General features: G+C 42.8%; 1 protein-coding gene across 3 annotated transcripts in view; it reads left to right on the forward strand.

The window, feature by feature from the left end:
- The window catches only part of LOC126248333 (constitutive coactivator of peroxisome proliferator-activated receptor gamma-like), a 725,840-nt gene that overhangs the window by 379,752 nt on the left and 323,114 nt on the right, over positions 1-22,974 (forward strand). For all 3 annotated transcript variants that reach the window (XM_049949229.1, XM_049949228.1, XM_049949230.1), the window contains one exon: positions 10,602-10,913. In XM_049949229.1, coding sequence (XP_049805186.1) covers positions 10,602-10,913 — 312 coding nt within the window. The remainder of the gene's footprint in view (positions 1-10,601; positions 10,914-22,974) is intronic.

A 22,974-nucleotide genomic window follows, 5' to 3' on the forward strand; every position in this document is an offset into this window, starting at 1 on the left:
CCATAGAATACCACAATACAGTGATGGGATGGCGAGGCGCGGCGACTCGAGCGCACCGAAAATTTCTCGAGCCTCTAGTTCTCAAGCAATTCTCGAGAAGCTCACGAGAAACGGCTAGGCGGCGTGTGCCGCTGCGCGCCAGTTGGCTGCGACAACATACGCCGCGCCGCTGTTGTTTTATGAGTTGAATGCCGCCGCTAGACAAACACGCTCGCTGCTAGCTGTACTCGTAACTAGTATGTCTCAGGTTTCATTCGAGTAAAGTTGTTATTCAAATCAATATGGACACTCGAAAACGAACGTCATGGTGCTGGCAATACTTTACGGAGGATAGAGATAACGTTACTTGCAACATTTGTCGTAAAAATCTCCGTAATGTATCAAAAAATACAACGGGCATGATTAGACGTCTTAAACTGCGCAATTTATCGAGCAATAAAACAGCGACGTCCGTGGATACAAAGGCTCATTCTTCCAATAGTGCGAGGCAGACAAAATATCCAGGTACGTGTGGTACAAAAGGTGAATTCCGTGCAAAAGTTCGGATAGTGTCCGAAGCTGTCCGGCACGCATAAAAAAAATAAATAAATAAATAAAAAAGATTTTTTAATCGCACTCCGATAATCTGCAACATAACCCAAAATCAAACCTATACTATCCTAGCTTTTGCACGATACGATATGTAATTGTATTGGACTAGTTGTCGAGCATAACGTATCCTCTCGCAGGTGCACTGATGTAAATCTTACGTTTCTCTTCATAGAGGGAAGTAAACGGCAACAACAGCTAGATGAAGCACTAGTGGGCATGATAACAGACGATTTTCAACTGCTTTCAATCGTCGAGGACACTGGTTTTCGACGTTTTGTTTCACTGTTGGACCCACAATACTCGATACCAAATCGAAAATAGTTGCGCCTCATGATTGAGGACGATTACCATAAACAGAAAGAGGCTGTAAATTTGGCCGTGGAAGACTCTATATGTGTTTCTTTATCGACCGATATTTGGACCTCACTCAATAGTGAGGCATATATTGCTGTAACTGGTCATTTCATTAACACTAATTGGCGCCTGAAAGCTTTAGCTCTCGAGACATTCCGTTTCCCGGAAAAGCATACAGCGCTAAATATTAGTGAGGCGTTAGATAACGTGATTTCAAAATGGAACATTGAAAACAAAGTTGTAAGCATCACAACTGACAACGCCAGTAACATGACGGCGGCCGTACAACTTATTCACAGTGGCAACATAGATATGCAACATGTGCCTTGTTTAGCACGCACCATCAATTTAGTTGTGAAAAGTTCTTTGAACAGCAACAGTGAGCTCTGCATAATGCGGGAAAAGGCCAGAAAAATTGTTAGCTATTTTAAAACAAGTTGCAATGCTAATGAAAAACTCCATGAGATCCAGGATCTAATGAAAAAACCTGTTCATAAATTGATTCAGGAAACCGAAACCCGATGGAACAGTACGTTTTATATGCTACAACGTCTAGTGGAGCAAAAGGAATGCATTGCAGCCTGTTTATTAACTTTGTATTCAGGTGTAGAGAACCTCACAGCTGACGAGTGCCGAATTTTGAGAGAATGTTTATGTGTACTAGAGTGGTAACAAGTGAAATCTCAACTGAAAACTACACCTCTATTTCGAAAGCTATTCCAATAATGACAGCTAACCCTAACCGTGTGCAATGGGAAGTGGGCTACCACGACAGCGCAAGAGCTACAGAAACGTCTGCACAACTCACTAATAGCCCGGCTAGGCTCAATAGAAACTAACAAAGTACATGCCGTTGCCACAGTTCTCGACCCAAGATTCTAAACGTTACCATTTATGAATCCCATTCATTCAAAACATGCCGTTGCAAGCCTAATTACAGAGTGCACAAACGTGGTAGAGACCATACGATCTACTCATTCGGCTGCTAACGACACTAGCCACGAGTACCATGTCGTACAAAACGCCAGTAGTTTCTTATGGGCTTCTTTCGATGAAGAGGTTTCCAATAAAAATCTAATGGAAAAGCGGTTGTGATAGCATAGACCTGGAGGTACAACGATATTTGGAAGAACCGTACCTACAACGCACGGATAATCCTTTACACTACTGGAAAAGAAATGAAAACAGTTACCCAGGTCTATCTGTCGTGGCAAGAAACTATCTTCCAAAAAATGGTTCAAATGGCTCTGAGCACTATGGGACTCAACTGCTGAGGTCATTAGTCCCCTAGAACTTAGAACTAGTTAAACCTAACTAACCTAAGGACATCACAAACATCCATGCCCGAGGCAGGATTCGAACCTGGTACCGTAGCGGTCTTGCGATTCCAGACTGCAGCGCCTTTAACCGCACGGCCACTTCGGCCGGCAAACTATCTTCCAATACCTGCAACTTCTGTTCCCAGTGAAAGAATATTTTCGAAAACAGGACTGCTTATAAACAAACAAAGAAGCAGACTAAAAGGCCAATTGGTTAATAAAATCATATTTCTAAACAAAAATCGAAGGCAGTGTAGCAATGCGATGTAAAAATGCCTTCTGCTGAACAACTTTTGTTTTCTTTGTTTCTTCTGTAAGTAAACTCATGTACGCAGTTTCTGTATATAAAAGGCTATAGTACTTCTCTTTTACGTTTAAGCATACATGCATAATGTACAAAGTAATTCATTTTGTAAGAATAAAGCTTCTGTTTTATGCTAATTCTGTGCTTTGTTTTAAACAACAATTATACGATTTTTGTCTTATGAGACATATACTAATACTTCAGTAAACATTAATAACGGTAGTACAGTTGATATCAATCATAGAATTTCAAAGTTTTCCGAGCACGTACGTACGACGAGTACGACCGCTGCGGCTCAGTGCTTCGTGTACTGAAGGTTTGCGCAATTTCTCAGAGAGCGCAGCCCTGTCAATTTCTCGAGCGTACCCGAGAAATTCTCGAGTAATTGCCTTCGCGTCGCGCGTTTCTCGAGCGCGATCATAGCCCATCCCTACCACAATATGGCTACCCAAATGATCACTGAACCCCCACCCTGTTTCACTCTTGGGAGTAAACTCAGCCAGAAGTTGGAAACAGAGTGAAAAGAAGACTCATCCAACCAAATAACTTACTTTCATTGCTTGATAGTCCACATTTTACGACCACTCTTTGATTCTGCCAAATAAAAATTTTCCGGGGGCCTGGAGAATTACCCCATAGAAGAATTCCATAGTTTAGATGGACTCACATCCACCTTCGTGATCCTTGTATGTGTTAAGGTTAATAAATGAACTACTGCTAGATGGGTGTGCCTTTTGGTGCAACCAACCCGAACACCCTCCTCACTGGTGACCCCGAGTTGTAACGTCTTCTGTTTTCGCTGTTTTCATGTGTCCGCGACCTCCGCGTCGGTTATTTTCGCGTGTATTACATCGACACAGCATTCGAACAATGACTTCGGCCCAGCGCCTAACGCCAGATTTTGTGATCGACATGCATTGTGTTGTGGGAGATGTACACCAGCCAGGACTGCAACACGATGCCTCTCACTCGATGATTCCGCCGATTTCACCAGACGTTTTCGAGCCTGCAACAATACGTAAGGTTAGGGGTGCGCATGACTCCGGCTATCAAACACCTTTGTTCCTGCCACGTGTGCCCTCCCTCAGCGACTGTGCAGTTACCTCTTACAGATCTCCGTGCAGTGCGGGATCATTGCCGATTTCTCCAAATGCTTCGTCAGACAACCTACTACCGCCAGGACAACGATTTGCCATGCCGAAATCCGTGCAGTACCATGCAGATACCTGCCACGTGGTCAGAACTACTTCGTTCACAGGTCAACCTCCTCAGCATCTGACCATGTCCACACCTGCCTCGGTTCAGCATCAGCACATGCCTTCCTACTTCGATACTTCGGCCTGCAACAGGAACAATAACTTGTTATCTGTGCCTGACCTCCACCTCTGTCCCACTGCTACGCCTCAGTGTTTTGTGCCACGACATTGACCTTATCCGCACACCGTTTTGAGCAGTGTGACTATGAACAGTGAACAATCACACATTCCGTCCCACGTTTGACATCATTTCACACACTGTGCTTCTGGACAGCCCGCACCTCCGCAGCCTCCCTGCAACATAGGTGGCCCCGGCTCTGATCATACGTCGAGCTTTCCGTGGACTAACACGCGTTCTCAAACTTTGAACTTTTTCTCACCTGTCGCCCCCACGCCGGCTCCAGTCGAGCTTCCACTACCGTTCTCGGCACATCTCGGTGCCTCATCCGCGTCGGTGTTCCACGACGCGTCAATCCAAACACACCTGCAATGTGTTGAGCTTCCGCAAGCGCAATCGACACATTACAGTGTCTCACCTGCGACGGGCTTCTGCGTTGCGACAGATCGTGCTCAACCACAACGTGTCACCTTCATGCTGCCACCCGAACAGCCGTCGTTGCCACATCCCCTGGAGGCACACTCTCCTGGAATACTACAGCAACAACAGCTCGATTCAGGCAGTGCCCTGACGAACTCAACTCAACCTGTTCTTCCGAACATTCTACAATGCTTACCGATGCTGCCGCCGTTTAATCCCGACGGAACTACAGCCTGGTTCAAAATTGTGGACGAAGTGTTCGACCATTACAAACTCGACGAGTCAACCAGGTTTCTGTGTCTCATCACCCATCTGCACCACCAGGAGGAATTGATTGCTGACCTGGTCGCCACCCTGGACTCATCTACCCGGTACGCTCTAGCCAAAAAGACAGTTCTACGTCGGCTTGCATGCTCAACTGAGGCAGCAATATGGCAAGTGCTCCACGTCAAGCAACTAGTCAACGACAAACCTTCCCAGCTCTGGAGACGGCTACGTGCCCTAGTCAGCGCCGATCTACTCTCCGACACAGCTCTCCTCGCCATCTGGTCAGGTTAACTATCTCCTCACATCCGCTTTGCTCTGGCACAAAGGTCTCCCGAACCTGTCGAGCAAAGAATGACAATTGCTGACAAGCTACATGATGCATCACTGCTCTATTTCGCCAGCCAATGCGTACCTGACAAGTCTCAGGTTCAGGCTCATCGTCCTGTGGCCGGACGCAGCCGGGGCCATACTGTGCCGAGCATTCCGCTTGCTCCGGGAAGCAGTAAACAAGCAACTGGGATGTCACCGACTCCGCCCCCACCTGCAACCAAACCTGCTGCGGCCACCGAACCTCGGCCATCACCAATGGCAACGAACATTCTGCAGGAAATGCAACCGCACTACCCGTGCTGTTACTTCCACACACAGTTTGGTGAGGCGGTGCGGAACTGCAGACCACTCTGCTACTTCCCAAACGCCAATCACAGGTAGGTCCGGGTGCCGCCTCCTGCACACAACATGACAGGCACCCCCCAGTGCTCCATTCTGTCCGGAAACAGCCGGATAATTGTGGACGACTTTACATTAAAGACATTTCGTTGGGATACCTTTTCCTAGTGGACACAGGCGCTGATGTTTCGCTGCTGCCTCCATCCTTAGCGTCGTCGAACATCCGCCCTCATCATACTTCACTGCAAGCCATGAATTTAACTAAACTACAATGCTCGGGTTCAACTTCCTACGTCGTCTCACTCTCTGCAAACTGCGAACTCGAGTGGACTTTTTTAGTGTGCGAAATTGACGAACCTTACTAGGTATTGACTTCTTGCGACACCACAAACTTTCTCCGGACCTAGTGCAAAACACTGTGTTTCATCATCCGTCCAAGACTCACTTCCCCTGTGCTCCGTCGAGCAAACCCCCCCCCCCCCCCCCCCCCGTGACACATCGGTCCGGGCTCATATCATCCGTACATGCTCGTCTGTGTCGACGACGTTACAAGAAACCATGCACAAGTGCCTTTTCGAGCTTGAACACGTCGCTCGCCTACGCAAGGAAGACTTCAAGCCCGCCCTCCGGCTCCACGAAACACAGCTCCAGCTCTCCATTGCAGCAAAAGAATTACAGACACTACAGCAAGGACAAAGCAAGGTCGGTAAGTGCGCCGAATCTGCTTGCAGTACCAGCAGTCGAGCCTCAATGTATTTATCCCGCTACCCCTTGCAACTGTGCTATCAAGACTGCCATAACATGTACTGAAAGTTCCGCATGGCCGCACCCTCCTAACATGGCAGCGTTTGACACTCGGCCCGACACAAGTGTGCAGGTGCGACGAGCGTCACGTGTTCCTGAAGGGACGGCTCCTACCCCGCCCCTCGCAGACAGCACCTCAAACTATACAACCTCGGCTCCTGCGTGCCGCCGTGTGACCCCCACTGACAACACAGACAGTGCATTCGCTCCAAGCATTTCGCCCATGACCGTGCTGCCACAAGCCGTGCCCTCGGACAGTGGACTCACTAACGGCTCACGAGCTCTACCGAGCTCACCCGACCACGGTGCCACTGCTTTGGGCCGGCGGCCATCTTTTCGCATTGACTGCTGGGACACTTTGCTGCCTTGGCTCCCGTTGGATCCGCTGAGTGGCTCCGAACACCACAACCACCCCTTGCCTGCCCCGCCCACCACACATTGTAAACAAACCGCCTCCCGTGCCGCCAGCAACATTTCTGTCGTCACCAACGGCACGGTTCACAAGCTTCGCCTCACGCCAGGTCCCCCGATCTCCAGTAAACCACGTCGACTTTGTCCCGAGCGCCTCTCCGACCTTAAAAATCAGATTTCTGAACTACTAAGCTCCGGCGTCATTGAACCCTCTGCCAGTAGCTAGCCTACGCCCATACATATGACACCCAAGAAAGACGGGTCTTGGCGCATGTGCAGAGACTACTGTCAACTAAACACACAAACAATTATGGACACCTACCCCATACCCAACAATGCCAACTATACCAGTTCCCTCGCAGGTGCGACCACGTTCTCTGTCATTGATTGCAAATGGGCCTACCACCGGATCCCCATGGCACCTGAAGACATCGAGAAGACAGCAATCACCACCCCAATCGGGTTATTTCAATTTCGATTCATGCCCTTCGGTCTGAAAAACGCAACCCAGACCTGGCAACTCTTCATCAACGAAGTGCTATTCGACCTAAAATTCTGCTTTCCATATCTTGATGATATTCTTGTGTTCAGCTCCTCCGTCAAGGACAACATTCGACATGTGCAAACTGTTATGAACACTCTCGCGGCAGCAGGCATCGAGACCAAGCAGGACAAATTACAGCTAAATCAACCTGTTGTCACTTTTCTTGGTTTTCGGGTCTCTGCTGACGGCATTTCACCGCCCCTGAGAAAGTACAAACAATACTAAACCTACCCAGACCTTCGTCATTCAAAGAGCTCCGGCACTTTCTGGGGACGATTAATTGTTATTGCCGACATCTGCCTCAGGCTGCGGAGATTCAGGCTCCACTGACAGACACCTTGGCAGGCACCAACACGTCTGGATCTCAGCCTGTTCCATGGACCCCTGCTATGACTGCCTCTTTCACTGCCCTCAAAAATCTTCTTGCCGAGGCCTGCACCATCACGCATTCTCATCCCAATGCGCAGCTTTTCATCACCACAGACATGAGCGATACTGCTATCGGCGCTGTCCTTAGCCAGACAATCGACGGCCAAACTTCGCCTCTGCAGTTCTTCTCGCACAAGCTTACCAATGCACAATGGAAATATTCCGCGTTTGACAGGGAGTTGCTCGTGGTCTACGAAGTGATCAAGCATTTTAAGACTGAGGGACGTCCTTTCTATGTTATAACGGACCACAAACCCCTGGCTGCGGCCATTACAAACCCGCCAGCTGACCCGCCTCCTCGCCGCTTCGGATACATGGACTTCATATCTCAGTTCACCACCGATGTCAGACACATAGAGGGTGCTGACAATATGGTTGCCGATTTCCTTTCACGAGTCGACGCCGTCCATTCGCTGTTAGACCTCTCTGAACTGCCTAACCTCCAACCCACTGACCAGGACACAGAAAACCTGATTTCAGACTATCTCTTCACTACACTTCGTCTGCAACACCTTCCCTGGCATTTCTGGTGAGATCTGGTGCGACGACAGTACGCGCACATTATCTCATCCCAACCACACTCCGTCGAGCTGTCTTCAACACATTGCGTAATTTAGCCCACCCCAGTGTTCGTGCCTCCGCCCACCTCGTAGCAGAGCGCTTTGTGTGGAGAAATGTCAGCAAGGGCTGCCAGCAATGGGCACGCTACTGCGTCGCGTGCCAACGCTGGAAAGTACACCAAGTACAAATGTTCCCATCCTATTCCGCGATTTTCCTATCCCTTGAACATACTCTTCAATACCTTGGAACAGCTGCACAGAACCCCAGAACTGACTTTCCTAATATCTTTTTGGTAAATTAATTTATGTAGAGGTTTTTTCCATTAGGATAGGAATTTGTTTTAAAATAACTGACGAATTTTCTGGCCTTTTTTCCCGCTTAATGCAGGGATCACTGTTGTTGTTGTTGTTGTTGTTGTTGTTGTTGTTGTCCAAAGAACTCTTCTCAACTAAATCGATCGTGTTGCATACCTACGCTGCAAGTACGAGTAAGCTGTACTGCGGGCGTTATGTAACTCGCATTACCAGTTCTGATGCTTACAGCTTTCTTTTCAATGTTCCATTATGAAACCCTGTCATCTAATGCCTTATTAACATTTGGCGCTGTATGCTTTACTGGAAAGAAACTGTCTCGAGAGCTAAAGTTTTTAGGCACAAATTACTGTCCATAAAATGACCAGTTACATCCATACGTATATGCCACAATTCAGCAAGGTCCAAATGTCGGTCATTAAAGAAACTGGTAGAGTCCATGTTTACAGTCTCTTTCTCTTTATATTAATTTTTATCAGTCATGTGGCAGAATTTTTTTTTTTATTTAGAATCGAATATTTTGTTTCCGACAGCACGACAAAACGTCGAAAACCAGTGTCCTCTACAACAGCTGTTTAAAATTGTCATGGCGACTTGAGCGGCAACTAGTTCTTGTTGCCATTTACTTCCCTGTGGTTCCTGCAAGGAGATTTTGCTGGAAAAGTAATCCAATAAAATTATATACCATGCAACTTTGCTATTTTTGATTTTGGGGTACGTTGTCATCAATGTTTCCGTCCCTGGCGATTTTGATGTAAAACATACATACCTATAGTCCTGTACCTGGGTACTTTGCCTGAGCCGCATTATTAGGAGAGTAAGTGTCTGATCACGCCCGTTGTATATTTTGAAATATTTCGAAGACTTTGAAAACAAATAATTCAACAAGTGCTGTCGCTATTGTCAGCTCCATGACTTTTGTTTTCGTATATCCACATTGTTTTGAATCATAACTTTATTCGATTGAAACCGGAGACATACTAGTTACGAGCACAGTGACCACGAGTGTTTGTTTAGTGTCGGCCTTCAGTTCCAATAACCCCGGCCCATGCTGTCGTCAACTGGGGCGCAGCGACGGGCGCCGCCGCGCTGTTCCTCGTGAGCTTGTCGAGAATTGTTTGAGAACTAGGAGCTCGAGGAATGCTCAGTGAGCTCTAGTCGCCGCGCCCCGCAGTCCCGTCTATTGTTCCAGGTGCTTAATGCCGTAACATAAATGTTTCTCCAGTAATATTCTGTGGTTTAGAGATTCAGATTGCTTGCCCAAGCCCTCTTGTGTGGCTTCGGCAGAGAATTTGGATTCCAAAGAGGGTATCACAATAGAAACGTTTTGACCAGTTGTGGCTCGTGTAGCTGGTGTATGAGAATTTGCCTTGTATTCAATTATGTTTGAGGAAATAGGTAGCAGAGAAAATGCACGATAATTATTAGATCAGGATTTGTCATCCTTTTTGAAACAGAACTACTACTATATTCTTTTTAAGATAGACCAGAAAAATACCACTAACGAACATGTTTGCAGGTAACAAGTTGGCATAGCATCAGCAAAATTTTATGAAAACTAATTTGTATAAGCAGACTGTAATTTTGAAACTCAGGTTATAAGGATGTGAAGAATTAGTGTTTCGAGCATTGATTAAAAAATAAAAAAAATCTGGAATGACATATGCAACTTTTACTCTAAGTCTGCCTGTTTTAATGACCCTCCATGCAGAATTAAGTTTATTATTGAGTTCTCATTGAAATTATTTTCTCTGCATTTGGCTAATCTAGTTTGTGACCTGTAGTGTCTCTTGAGGTTATTGTACGCTGCTTTATGAATTCTACCACTTTTCACATTATCATGACAGATCAAAAACATTGATCTTACTTTCTGCAAATTTGGCATGAATGTAGGTGTAGTAGTTAGATCATTAATTGCTAGTTTTACCCCATATACCAATGTGGTCTGTCAGCTAACATTAAGGAGCCCCAATTCGAAATCATATTTATTTACAATTGTCAAGATATGTGTGTTGTCTTGTGATACTTTAATTCGCGCAGAAGAAATGAGATCTAAGCATGTTAAGCAAATTAGCTATTCAAGTCTCTCTTCCATCAAAATTTGAATCTCCAGTTTTTTTGCATATTTTTGTGTACGTAAAGTATACAAATCTGTTGTCATTACTGGCAGGATAATGGTATATTTCCCCTTCTTTATGCATCTCGTAAGTTTGATTTTAAAAATTAAAAATTTTTTCTTTTAGGTAACACTGGCAGCGACTGGGAACGAATACTTTTGACAGCTGCTGAGAAACACAGAAAAAATGAAATACCAGGGATAATTCTCCGTGTGCTCAAAGAAGTTCCACATGACTGTGGTGCTAGGATGGAAGATTTTGGAGACACTGTTTTCCCGCCAGCATCTATTGTTCTGGAGAAAACAAAAGAGAGACTTAATACTGTGTTGCTGTTTGAGTGTCCTCGAACTCAGACTTCACATGAGGTGTCTTTCAATGGCAAAGACAATAGGAACGGTAGACGTGTTAGAGTTGAGAGATTTCATCCATTCTATAAAGGTAAGCTACAGTTAGAGTCTTGTTCATTTTCATGATTTTAAAATGAGTGCGTTACGTAAATTAATTTTGAAAACTTGCAAATGTAAACGTGATGTTCGTGCTGTTTTAATAAAAACTCCTGTGGCTGTTGAGTTATATTGTGTAGTCACCATACACAACTAACAGTTCCCTAATTTTTTGTATTCACGTGACAAAGGCATGTATTGAGAAGTTTCGGAGGCTTGCAAAGATTTTCGCAGTTTACAAGTGTTTTGTAGAACGTATTTCGTAATAAATCTGTGTTTATGAATTACAGTTACCGCGAATACCGTAAATTGGAGCCACGTTGCTCCTACTGGGGGTGGGGTGGGGGGGGAGAAGAAAAAGCTTCAAAACCCTCTGGAGGGGAAATCCTTAACTAAAATCAAAAGCTTTCAACTTTAAATCATAGATAGCATCAGTCTTCCTTCCAGTACTTTCTGGGTCTGCCATTTTGTGCTTACTTGTTCAGTGGAAGCGTTAAGTTGAAGTGTTATTTATTTAACTGAAATTTGCGTTTGAAAAGTTGCCCTACAGAACAGAATTTTATTACTGAAAGGGTAAGTATACGACCGTTTGCTGTAGAATTTAATGGTGAACTGAAATCCTACTTCGCTTGTTAATGCGGTTGCGTTTGTTTTTCTCTTATTGAAAAATAAATAAATGAGGTTGCATTTTCAACAGTTTGCGGCGGCGGGGGGGGGGGGGGGGGGGATGATTTGCACCACTCATAAAATGGAGCAAAGTAACTGCACCCATTTTTACAAAATGTATTTTAGTTACATTTCTGTATTTTTTTCATAGATATGGTTCATGAATGTAAAAGAAAACCAGGATCACGTCGATGCATCGATTATTCATCCCAACAGTTGGAACATTGCCTGCAAAGTATCAGGAATGGTATATTTTCCCCACAGAAAGGCTGCACCTCACTTAAAAGCCCAAAGATGTACGATTTTAAACAAAGAAACAAAGACACCAAAATACCCCAGGAATGAAGCCTGTTAATGGAAATGAGAATGTGTTTGCATCGTATATAGAAATGAGTGATTATGGCTTCCCCTTGAATTCTGCTGACCTGTGTTATATAGCAAAATCTTATCTGGATAGATTGGGGCGTAATGTGAAAGCAATTTCCAACAATATACCAGGGAAAGATTTGACAAAATGTTTCCTTCAACGACATCCTCAATTGACAAAGATATGCAGCAGGGAAGCTATTGATGAAATCATGTTGCGTAAACGCATTGAAATATGTCCTGTGTTACACCATTACACATGAGATTAGACAAATCTCTCGACAATCCTGGTAAAAGCAGAGTTATCTGCTGCCGAGGTACAAAGTACCCAGAAAGAATTTGTAACTTTTCTAAATCTAGTTGCTCCATTGTGATGTGTGGCAGTGCGGCAGGGGGACTTTTGCCACCCAATGTTCCCTACAAGTGTGGGCAGTTGCGGAACACATGCTCGGAGGGATGCAGGTACAATCATTGTAGTTCAGGATGGTTTGATGCAGTAACTGGTTTGAGACCATACTGCTGTCCAAGTTGGAGAAACTGGAGGGGAAAAAGGCTGTGATTCCTGACGATCTCTCTACACATTTGAACATCCAAATTTTCCAGAGGTGTAGAGAAACTGACGTTCATTTCGTGTCTCTTCCACCTTACTCATCTCATTCAACCTTCAGACATTGCCTTCTTTCATCTCATGAAAGTTGTATGGTGGCAGGTATTGTGTGAGTGGAAGCAAACACTTGCAGGAATGAAGTGTGGTGTTCTTAAACACCAATTTCCTGCTCTGATGCGAAAGGCTCTTGATGTGATGCAGCCAAATGTGAGAAGTAGCCTTAGGAAGTGTGGAATATTTCCCTGTATTGTTGAACCATTGCTTGAATGCGTTGGACACAGAGGTGCATCAAAATGATCTGAATAATTCATTTCTGCTCATTCTTCAAAGAAAGGACACACTTAACATTCCTGGGGATAGAAGTCCCACAAAAGAAGAAAGATTCCTGTCTCACTTCGAAAAAGTCTTTCTTATGCAACAAGTACCAGTAGAAGAATGGTGGAAAATGTGGGTGTTGCAGCAGAAACCGGTTCACAAACACCTATAGACCAACCAGGAAAACGTAAAAGAAAGCAAATTTGGCATTCTAAGAGAAGTGAAGATCACCATACGCAAGACTCTTCTGACAAAGAATCCTGGGAGTCTCACAGTAAGATGTCTTCTGGAAGTAGAGTACGAAGAAGGAGGAAAACTTACAGAACTCTCAAGGACCACAAATTAAACAAGTAAAGAGAGAAGTCGGTGCTTTTGTGATCTTTCATTATGAGGATTATGTGTATCCAGGTGTTATTCAAAACTTTAATGAGACTGGGGCTACAATAAGCGCTGTAACTAAGTCAAAAAATATCATGCAAATGGCCATCAAAACCAGATGACCTCTTATGAAGGGAAAGATGTTGTAGGAGGCATAGATCCACCTAACATAGTGAATAAAAGGGGCCTTTTCCAAATTACGGAACTGAGTGGTGTTGAGTGTCAATGCTGAAATGTGTGGTAATTAGGTTATGGTACCTAGATTATATAAAAATGTATTTTTGGTGAACATGGTGTATCCAAGAAAATCGAATATTTACTCTGTGTCTAACATTGCTCCATAGAATTTTTTCCATAAGAATTAAATTGATTTTGAAAGTGGAGCAAAGTAACCTGCCCATATGGGAAACTTTGCCCCAATTTTAAAAACTGTGTAACTCACTGTAAAATGAAAATTCGAAGATCTTTTCACTCAGACATCATTCCTTCGTGCTTTAGTTAATTGCTTGAAAATTGTCAAATTTGCTAACTTTACCTTAGGTATTTTCGAGCATCGGTACATAGTGTCTAAATATTGGAACAAAGTAGCCTCGGTTTACGCCCAGGAAAATATTGTATTATATTAGTTCCCTCTTTTGATAGTGTTATCGTCTGTATTTATTGTAAAATAAGGCTGCTCACTTCCTTAATAACGATAACCTAGAAAACGCTTTATAGCAGTAGTAAAGCCAAGTTCTCTGTTGTAATAGATATCTCGCTTTTAGCTATGAATTACTTACGTTCCAAAAGACTGCTGATATTATTTTGCAGCATATCAAACTCAAACGACAATCCGCAAGCTTATTATAAAGTTTCTCCTTTACTATTCTGTAAAATATTGGACCAGGCATAGCACAGTGCCAATGTGTTGGCTTTTTTCAGGCAGGAGATTAGTTACTATTCGTAAGCAGCTGGATATCATCCTCACTACTGTCAAGTGATTGGAAGCTGCTGTGAATGGGAGTGTTGGGTTACCAAGAAGCACGAAGATACCTGACGTTCTATCCTCTCCTATACATTATATACAAGCCCTATAATTACCCATCTACTTGACTGTGAGTGGAGTCCTGAACAGGGTAGACAGGGACCAAGTCGGACACAGGGTGTTATACCGATCCCTCTTACAAACAAGTTCAAGATGCTGTCATTCAATGAAACTGAGCCAGTGGGACTCACTTCACCTGTTTTGGGTAAACCTGCTTTGTTGTGTATCAAGAGGAAATAAACACAAAAGGATAGGAGTGTATCAATTGTCGACAGTTCAAATGTATGACCAATAATGGTACCCCTTAGGAAAATGGCAGTAAGGTATGGGAAGAAACACCAGGTACACTCAGTGTGTATGCCTGGAGGCCTCATTGGGCACGGTGAGCTTATTCCAGCAGCCATTGAGGGAACACGCAATGAAGTGCAGATTGTGGAACACTTGAAACAAATGATACTTGTCTGGGCTCTGAGGTCATAATACCAGCCTTGTGCATGGAACTTCAACGAAACAATTTGCAGCACTGTCTCCAGAACTTATCCTGACTCTTTCGTTCTGAGTCGAATAGAAGGACTGAACTAGAGACTTCAAAGGTTCTGTGACAAGCTAGGCTGCGACTTCCTGAGCTTGTGCCATAGGGCTGAGACCTGTAAGGTCCCCCTAAATGGGTCAGGTGTGCATTATACATCACAGGCTGCTACTTAGGTAGCTCACTGTGTGGGGTGTACACAAGGATTTCTTTTAGATTAGTGACTCTCCACCCAATCCAGATAAGGATAGCTGTAGGAAACCCAGAAGTATCACTATAAGATCGAAACAAATGCCTCCCGTAGGTGAGAGTATTAAAATCCTCATCAAGTCATCTTTCATTAGCTATGTGGATGCGCTCAACGACTGTGATATGACTTTCAAAATGATGGAGCACAGCAATCAGTCATTCTTTCCCTTCAGATTCCATTAAGCAAATCTAGATTTCGGCTACTGCCTAGCCATTATCAATGGCTCAAGAACAGTAGTCTTGAAGAAACTGTGACAGAAACCCCAACAACAGGGGACTGACATATTAGGACATGCATTGCGCTATGAAATAGTACATTGATAATGGCTAGACACCAGCTGAAATCTAGATTTGATTAATAAAACATGAAAGGAAATGATTGCTGTGCTCCCTCATTTTGAAATATTAAAATCCTAATGGTAAACTGCCGAATCATTCGCAGCATAGTGCCAGAGTTTGAAGTGCTCACGTAATACTAGGTACAGAAAGCTGGTTGAAATCTGAAATCGGTAGCAGCGAGATTTTTTTTGGGGAATATGTAAGTGTATATTGAAAGGATAGGGAAATGGAGTATTTGTCGCAGTAGACAAGAGACTCACATCCACCATGATAGAAACTGATGCTGCATGTGAGATTGTTTGGGAAAGACTCAGTATCAGGGGTGGGCATAAAATAACTGGATCCTTCCATTGCCCACCAGACTCATCTTCTGATGTAAAGGAAAACTTTAGAGAAGCCTCAGTTTGCTTGTACATAAGTTTCCTAATGACACTGTCGTCAAAGGAGACTATCTAACAATCAATTAGGATACATATAGATTTGTTAGTGGTGGACATTACATGAAATTGTGAGAAACTTTACTGCCTTGTCTGAAAACTACCTAGAACAGATAATCTGAACCCCAATCATGATGGAAATAAAACTACTTCTTGGTAGAGCACTTGCCCGCGAAAGGCAAAGGTCCCGAGTTCGAGTCTCGGTCGGGCACACAGTTTTAATCTGCCAGGAAGTTTCATATCAGCGCACACTCCGCTGCAGAGTGAAAATCTCATTCTGGATGATGGAAATACGTTGGATATAATGGCAATAAACAGACGTGACCTCTTTGAGGAAGTTCACATCAAAACTGATATCAGTGACCATAATTCAGTTATAGCACCAATACAAAAACACAAAAAGCAACTAAAACAAGCAGAATGATTTTTACATTCAGCAAATGAGGAACAGAAACAATAGTCTCATGTCAATGAGGAACTTTAAACTCTTAGCTCAGTGTGGGAGCAAGTAGAGGAACTATGGCTCAGGTCTAAAAGAATAGTTGACCATGCACTAGATACATATGTACCCCAGTAGAACACCTCGTAAGACGAGAGATTCTTCTTGGTACACAGGCACTATAAGCAAGTTTCTAAAGAAATGTACTATGGTACAATTGGTATTAAACAAAACATGGGCCCATAGATAGAGGGATGCCGAATGAACGCATTTAGCAGTTGAGAGCGTCATGTGTGAAGCCTTCAATGACTGCTGTAGCAGAATATTGTCAAATGTTGTTTAACAAGACCCAAAGAAATTCTGATCATATGTAAAGGCTGTTAGTGGCACCCAAGTTAGAGTCCACTCACTCATTGACGAGCCTGGAACTGAAGTTGAGAGTAGCTAACAAAAACCAGAAATGCTTAACTTTGTTTTTGAATGTTCCTTTACGAAGGAGTATTGCCCCAGCTTAACTCTTGTACCACTGAAAAGATGAGTCAAATAGATGTTAGTGTCAATGATGTTGAGAAACAGCTGAAATCGTAAAAACCGAACAAAGCCCCAGGGCCTGATGGAATCCCTATCAGATTCTATACCCAGTTCTCAGCTGAATTAAGGTGAATTCACACTTGACAGAGTGTCACCGTCATATCAAAAGATTCGCCTCTGTAGTTCATATGGTGGCATCGACACACCACACACCACCAAGGTTTCTCGGTAACAATTTTTCGACGGGCCATAGCGTAGCCTACTTGGCGAGCAATTTTGAATAACAGTGTTACTAAAGTATTCCCCAGTGACTGCTACTGCGAGAATGTCTTAATATGTACTGGAAGAATATACTAAGTTAAAGTATTTTATTTTATACACTGAAGGAATACATTGCAAAATAAAAGATACATATCTTGTTCAATGTGCTTTATTCAAGATTTTTCCAGTGGAACAGTGAAAAGAAAAACCGGGAGTAAAGCGGATGTGGCATGCAGAAGTTTAAAATAAGATTTTTAATAAATTAATGATAAACAGCAAGTAGCAGAAATATGTGTAAATATAGTTCAAGTACACAAAACGGCCCATCTAGACATACTGTAAGCAAACCATGAGCTGCAGTCTAAGTGATATTGGATGCTTAAATCTTGGATTTCTTTTCGTAATTTTTATTTATCTCTAGCTTAACAGGGAAAAAAACTGTTGTTCAGACATTCTGAAATATTTATAGAACAATGACTACTACTCTTCCAGCTCCTTGTAACGAGTATGCAAATATCCGTAAGAGCCTCAATTTAACATTTTGCTAGCCCAGACCTTTTTGCTCTGTTCCTCATGATCAAGTGCAATAACAATCATTGCAAACTTATTTGAACTAAATTTCGACATTTTATAATCTACCATGAGCTACGAAACAGCAACTCTAGTGAGTTTTTTATGAACCAGCTGTGACGTCAGAATGTTCTTTCGTGTTGTGTGAATGCTCAGAAATTCCTCTGACTGTCTACATGCTAAAACTTTATGGTTTCTTGATGGTGGCGTTCCGGCAAGTGTGAATCCACCTTTAGCCCCTCTGTTAACTGTCTTAGATCTCTTGGGCACAAAACCATGCCCAGTAGTTGGAAGAAAGCACAGCTCGCGCTTCTCTGCAAGAAGGGTAGCAGAAGTGATCAATAAAACTACTGTCCAGCGTTCTTGACATCCATTTATTGTAGAATCTTAGAACATTCTGAGCTCAAACGTAATGCAGTATCTCTAACAGAATGACCTCCTCCATGCCAACCAGCATAGATTTCTGAAACATAGATCATGTGGAATTTTAATTTTCTCACATGACATCCTGAAAGCCATAAATAACAGCAATAAGGCAGATGCACTGTTTCTTAATTTCCGAAAAGCATTTGACTCGGGACCACACCAATGCTTATCATCAGAGGTACGATCATATGGAGTATCAGACGAAATGTGTGACTGCATCGAAGATTTCCAGGTAGGGATGACACGGCATATTATCTTGGATGCAGAGTCATCAACAGATGTAGAATTAATTTCGGACACACCCCAGGGAAGAGTGTTGGGTCATTGGCTGTTCATGTTGTAAATTAATGATGTTTGGAATAATATTAATAGCAACCTCACACCTTTCACGGATGATATCTACAGCAAAATACAGTCTGGACAAAGCTGTACAAATGTTCAGTCAGACCTTGATAATATTTCAAGGTGATGAAATGATTGGCAGCTTGGTTTAAGTGTTCAAAAATGTAAAATTGTTCGCTTCACAAAACAAAACAAAACAAAAAAAATAGTATCGTATAAACCCATACAAATATTTGGGTGTGACACTTGGTAAGAACACGAAGTGGAACAGTCACATAGGCTCAGTCGTGGGTAAAGCGGGTAGCGGACTGTTTTATTGGTAGAATACTAGAGAAATGCAATAATTCTCCCAAGAAGATTGCTTACAAATAACTCGTGCGACCCATCCTAGAATACTGCTAAAGTGTGCTGACCCGTATCAAGTATGACTGGCAGATAATGTTGATCATATAAAGAAGTGCAGCACGAATGGTACGGTAACAGCTTCGTTTGACCAGAGAGAGAGAGAGAGAGAGAGAGAGAGTCATTCACATGCTGAAAGAACTTATCTAGCAGACTCTTGAAGATAGACGGAAAGTCTACTAACGAAGTTTCAAGAATCGGCTCTAATGGCGATTCCAGGAATATGCTACAACACCCTGCATATTTCTCCCATAGGGATCGTGCGGGTAGGATTAGAGTAATTGCAACACGCACAGAGGCATTTAAAGTCATTTTTCCTGCACTCTCCATGTGAATGGAACGGGAAAAATCTGTAATAACCGGTACAGTAGGATGTACCATCCACCATGCACTTCGCATAGTATAGGTGTAGATGTTACTCTTAAGACGAAGGAAGTGCCGGGAGCCGGCTTATGTAGTTATGTAAATAGGCGTGCGAATTACACGGATTGTGCCACTTAAAAAAATGCATTTTTGGCTCCATAAAAGTGTTTAGAATCCACCCCTGATACGGCTTTTCGAATACAGAACGGAAATGTTTGTTATTCGCGGTTGAACGAAAAATGCACCTGCCTGTAATCGGCCTTTTTCACGCACCAGTTTTTTTTTCTTTCGGAGGACAAGTTATTTTACCGGTGCTTGGGAGGAAACGCACAAAATTCAAATGAAAGTTTGAACGCGTTCAGCGTGTGTTTGGAAGTTAGCCCCCAAGCACTTGCATTCTGGCGCGAAGACTGTGGAGATTGCGACTTTCCTGGCAGTTAGCAGCTTCAACGAAGGGTATTCAGCAATTCTGAAGACCATGACAACGATGGACGTCACCCTGGGACACTATTCGGCGTAGTTCGCCAAGCATTCGGGCTACCACCGGATTCAAACGGCCGAAAACAGCTTTTCACCGGCCGTACTAGCTGCACTGGAGCAGCCTAGGATGGCCCAGGTCGAGCAGAACGCCCTCTATGAGGAAGAGAGAGGACTAGTTTATGGACCCGGAATATCAGATTGAACAAGTTGCATAATATTGCATTTATATGTAGTCAAAACTTCAAACGCGTTTCTCTCGAAGTGACTTATATCGCGCAGTATGGTAACTTCAAATTTACTGAACCGACTGGCATGATTCTTTGTTTCGAACGAAGCTAACTAAATTATCTAGGAGTTGTACCACTTTTATTCCGATCCATCAACTATATTTTTACTTGGCCGACGAAGTAGGGAAACGGATGAAAAAACCCAATTTTTTCAAATGGCCGCCATTTTGTTTCCTATTGTCCAAATAACTTACGCGAAGCACAACTCCTAAACAATTTTGTATACTTCGCTAAAGTCAATTCAGTTTTGATTTCAGACGAGCTGGCTGACCTGTGACATACCGCGCGTGGATGTCTACATCGAAATTTTGTTTCGCTCCGACGGCACTTTCGCCTTTGCTCGTAGACATTTCCGGTCGAAAAAATTCCAGTTTGTAGAGGAAATATCAATAAACATTTTGACCAAATTTGACATTGACATCTATAACACATCCCAAGAAAAAAATCTCAAAGAACATGCCTTTCTTCGGGCCAAAGATAGTAAACCTCCCCTTAACTGATATTGCATCCCTTTTACACTAGCGCGTCAAAGAAAAACGCTGCAGCTTCAGTATATCCCATGAGAACGATGTAAAATGTAAGAGTATAACAGACACACACACAGCCACTTGGGGCAGCTGTCGATCTTGTTGCAGGAAATATTATAAACGTACATTTTTAAGACCAACAAGTCGTGGCTACTCGTGTAGCATCTTAAAATACCAAAGTATCTGTATTTGACATAGTAATTTGCGTATGTTGCAGATAAGTAAAATAAGCATGCAGAGAGCGACAGCACTTTTACTATCCCTAATTCCTTATTCTATTTGCACCACCCGTGGCCTGATTTGCATTTTGTGTGTCCACTGGTCATTCATCCTATCTTTCAGTTTTCTAATGACAAGTTTCAGAAATGGCTCAGAGCGCTATGGGACTTAACATCTGAGGTCATCAGTCCCCTAGACTTAGAACTACTTAAACCTAACCAACCTAAGGACATCACACACATCCATGCCCGAGGCAGGATTCGAACCTGCGACCATAGCAGTCACGCGGTTCCTGACTGAAGCGCCTACAACCGCTCGGCCACACCGGCCGGCACAAGTTTCCGTACAGGCATATAATGACCTACATGGATATCATTACTTAAACTGATTCTCTCTCAGACTTGCCCATGATATTGAAATCCTCTGAGTCACCACCATAACCATTTTATCTGTCAGTGAATAGTTGCATATATCTCTGTATATTATTTCTCATTCATTGGGCTTATATACAGTTACCTAAATATGATTACAGTAACTGTCTTCTGTATAATTCTAGTTGAAATGATGTTACTATGGAAATTAGTCGATTATTTTTACATCAGTGACCAGAAAGGCTAGTGGTTTAAATATTGTGTACCTATTCCGAATTGAAATTTGTTGTAATGTACTGAAGAGGTAATTAAACTTTGACTGTCAGTAGTGCTCAATTTTTTCATAACATGGGATAAACATGGTCCCATGGATATGTCAAATATGAGAGATTCATGGGTGTCAGTCAACAATGGCTGTGTTCTAAGTTAGTGAACTCCCAGTTCCTAATCAAGGGATTGGACTATTGGCTTAGCTAATAGCAATTACTATATAGTTGAGCCCTCATGAAATGGAAAATGACCATAACCAAATGAGTGCAGCAAACTTTACTCCGAACTGGGGACTACACCGATGAACACTAAATAAATGGAAAATTGATTGACTTCACTACAGAGTGATGCAATAATTTGTGAACAGTGTTCTGAAATGCTTAGAAATGGCACAAAGCCTTCTTAGTAGTTTAGACACTATTACCAATGACAGCACTTGTGAACATGTTAGGTCAGTGCACTTAGTAAATTGTGAACAGTGTGGAAACATGTCATTAGCAGTAAACAGTCATGCAATTGAGGCACAAATGAGTGCAGGGAAATTTGAAATACCTACTGAACACAGGAGGGCTACATACAATCACGTGCTTCAAAACAATGTTCATTACATCGAGTGTGCAGATGACAAAACTACCTTCATGCACAGCAAACTTTACAAACAAACATGTGAATATAAATACAGATTTCCACACTTAATGTAATGATATACTCTGATAGTACAGTCTCAAGGTGCCACAGTCTTGCTACTCTCAAATTCTGACACTTGCCAGTAGATATTTCTCCTCCTTACATGAGGCATAATGACCAAATGACCAACATTCAAATTCAGTTTTTGAATGAGAAATCTACTGCTTAATATTTTCAAATTTGGAGAATTTAAATAGCATTACTCCTGCTTTGTGTGGTTGAACTGAAGTGCTAATCATTTGCATATTCATGCATGTACCTCGCCTTGTTATTTGTTATTTGTTGTGTGCTGCCTTCATAATGTTGCAGTTTTAATATTTAGCAGTTGTTTATCTGCAATTTGTACTTTGGCAATCATCATTGCTGCAACAGTCTCCTTGTCACTGACAAGTTTCCACGTGGGCATCCTCAAAGAGATCAGGTTTATTTGTTGACTTTAGATTTAAAATATTTCCACCACAAATGATTTCCAAAACTGTAACTGTATCATTTGTCACACTTCAAGAACAGAACTAATTTTCAAGACGTATTACATTAAGTGCATTTCACCCAGCAGCAAAATTGACGAATTTGTTGTTTCATCGAAGATGATCTTGCCCTTAGAAAAGATGGTGTATATAAGATCCCATGCCTGTTTGAGGAATTTGTACTGGACAGACACACCCCACCATACAAGGACATTGTGTTGAACGCTATCAGTATACACACATGGGACAATCTCTCATATTTGCAGTAGCGGAGCATTGCTTGAAGACAGGACATCACATTTGTGAGAAGACTTAAGGTTTGTCCACAACATCATTCTGGGATTGTGTTCTTATGGAGGCCGTAAGTATTCACATGGTGGAAAACCTTAAGAGTGTTGTGGGAGTTCAACTTAGCACAGCCTGCCATTAAATTCGAACAAGTGAAACAAGATCCTCAAATGTATGACCCAAGACAGTGCATTGCAGAGACTTAATTCCACTGAT

Source organism: Schistocerca nitens, chromosome 3 (genome assembly GCF_023898315.1).
Source record: "Schistocerca nitens isolate TAMUIC-IGC-003100 chromosome 3, iqSchNite1.1, whole genome shotgun sequence".
NCBI classification, from domain to species: domain Eukaryota; kingdom Metazoa; phylum Arthropoda; class Insecta; order Orthoptera; family Acrididae; genus Schistocerca; species Schistocerca nitens.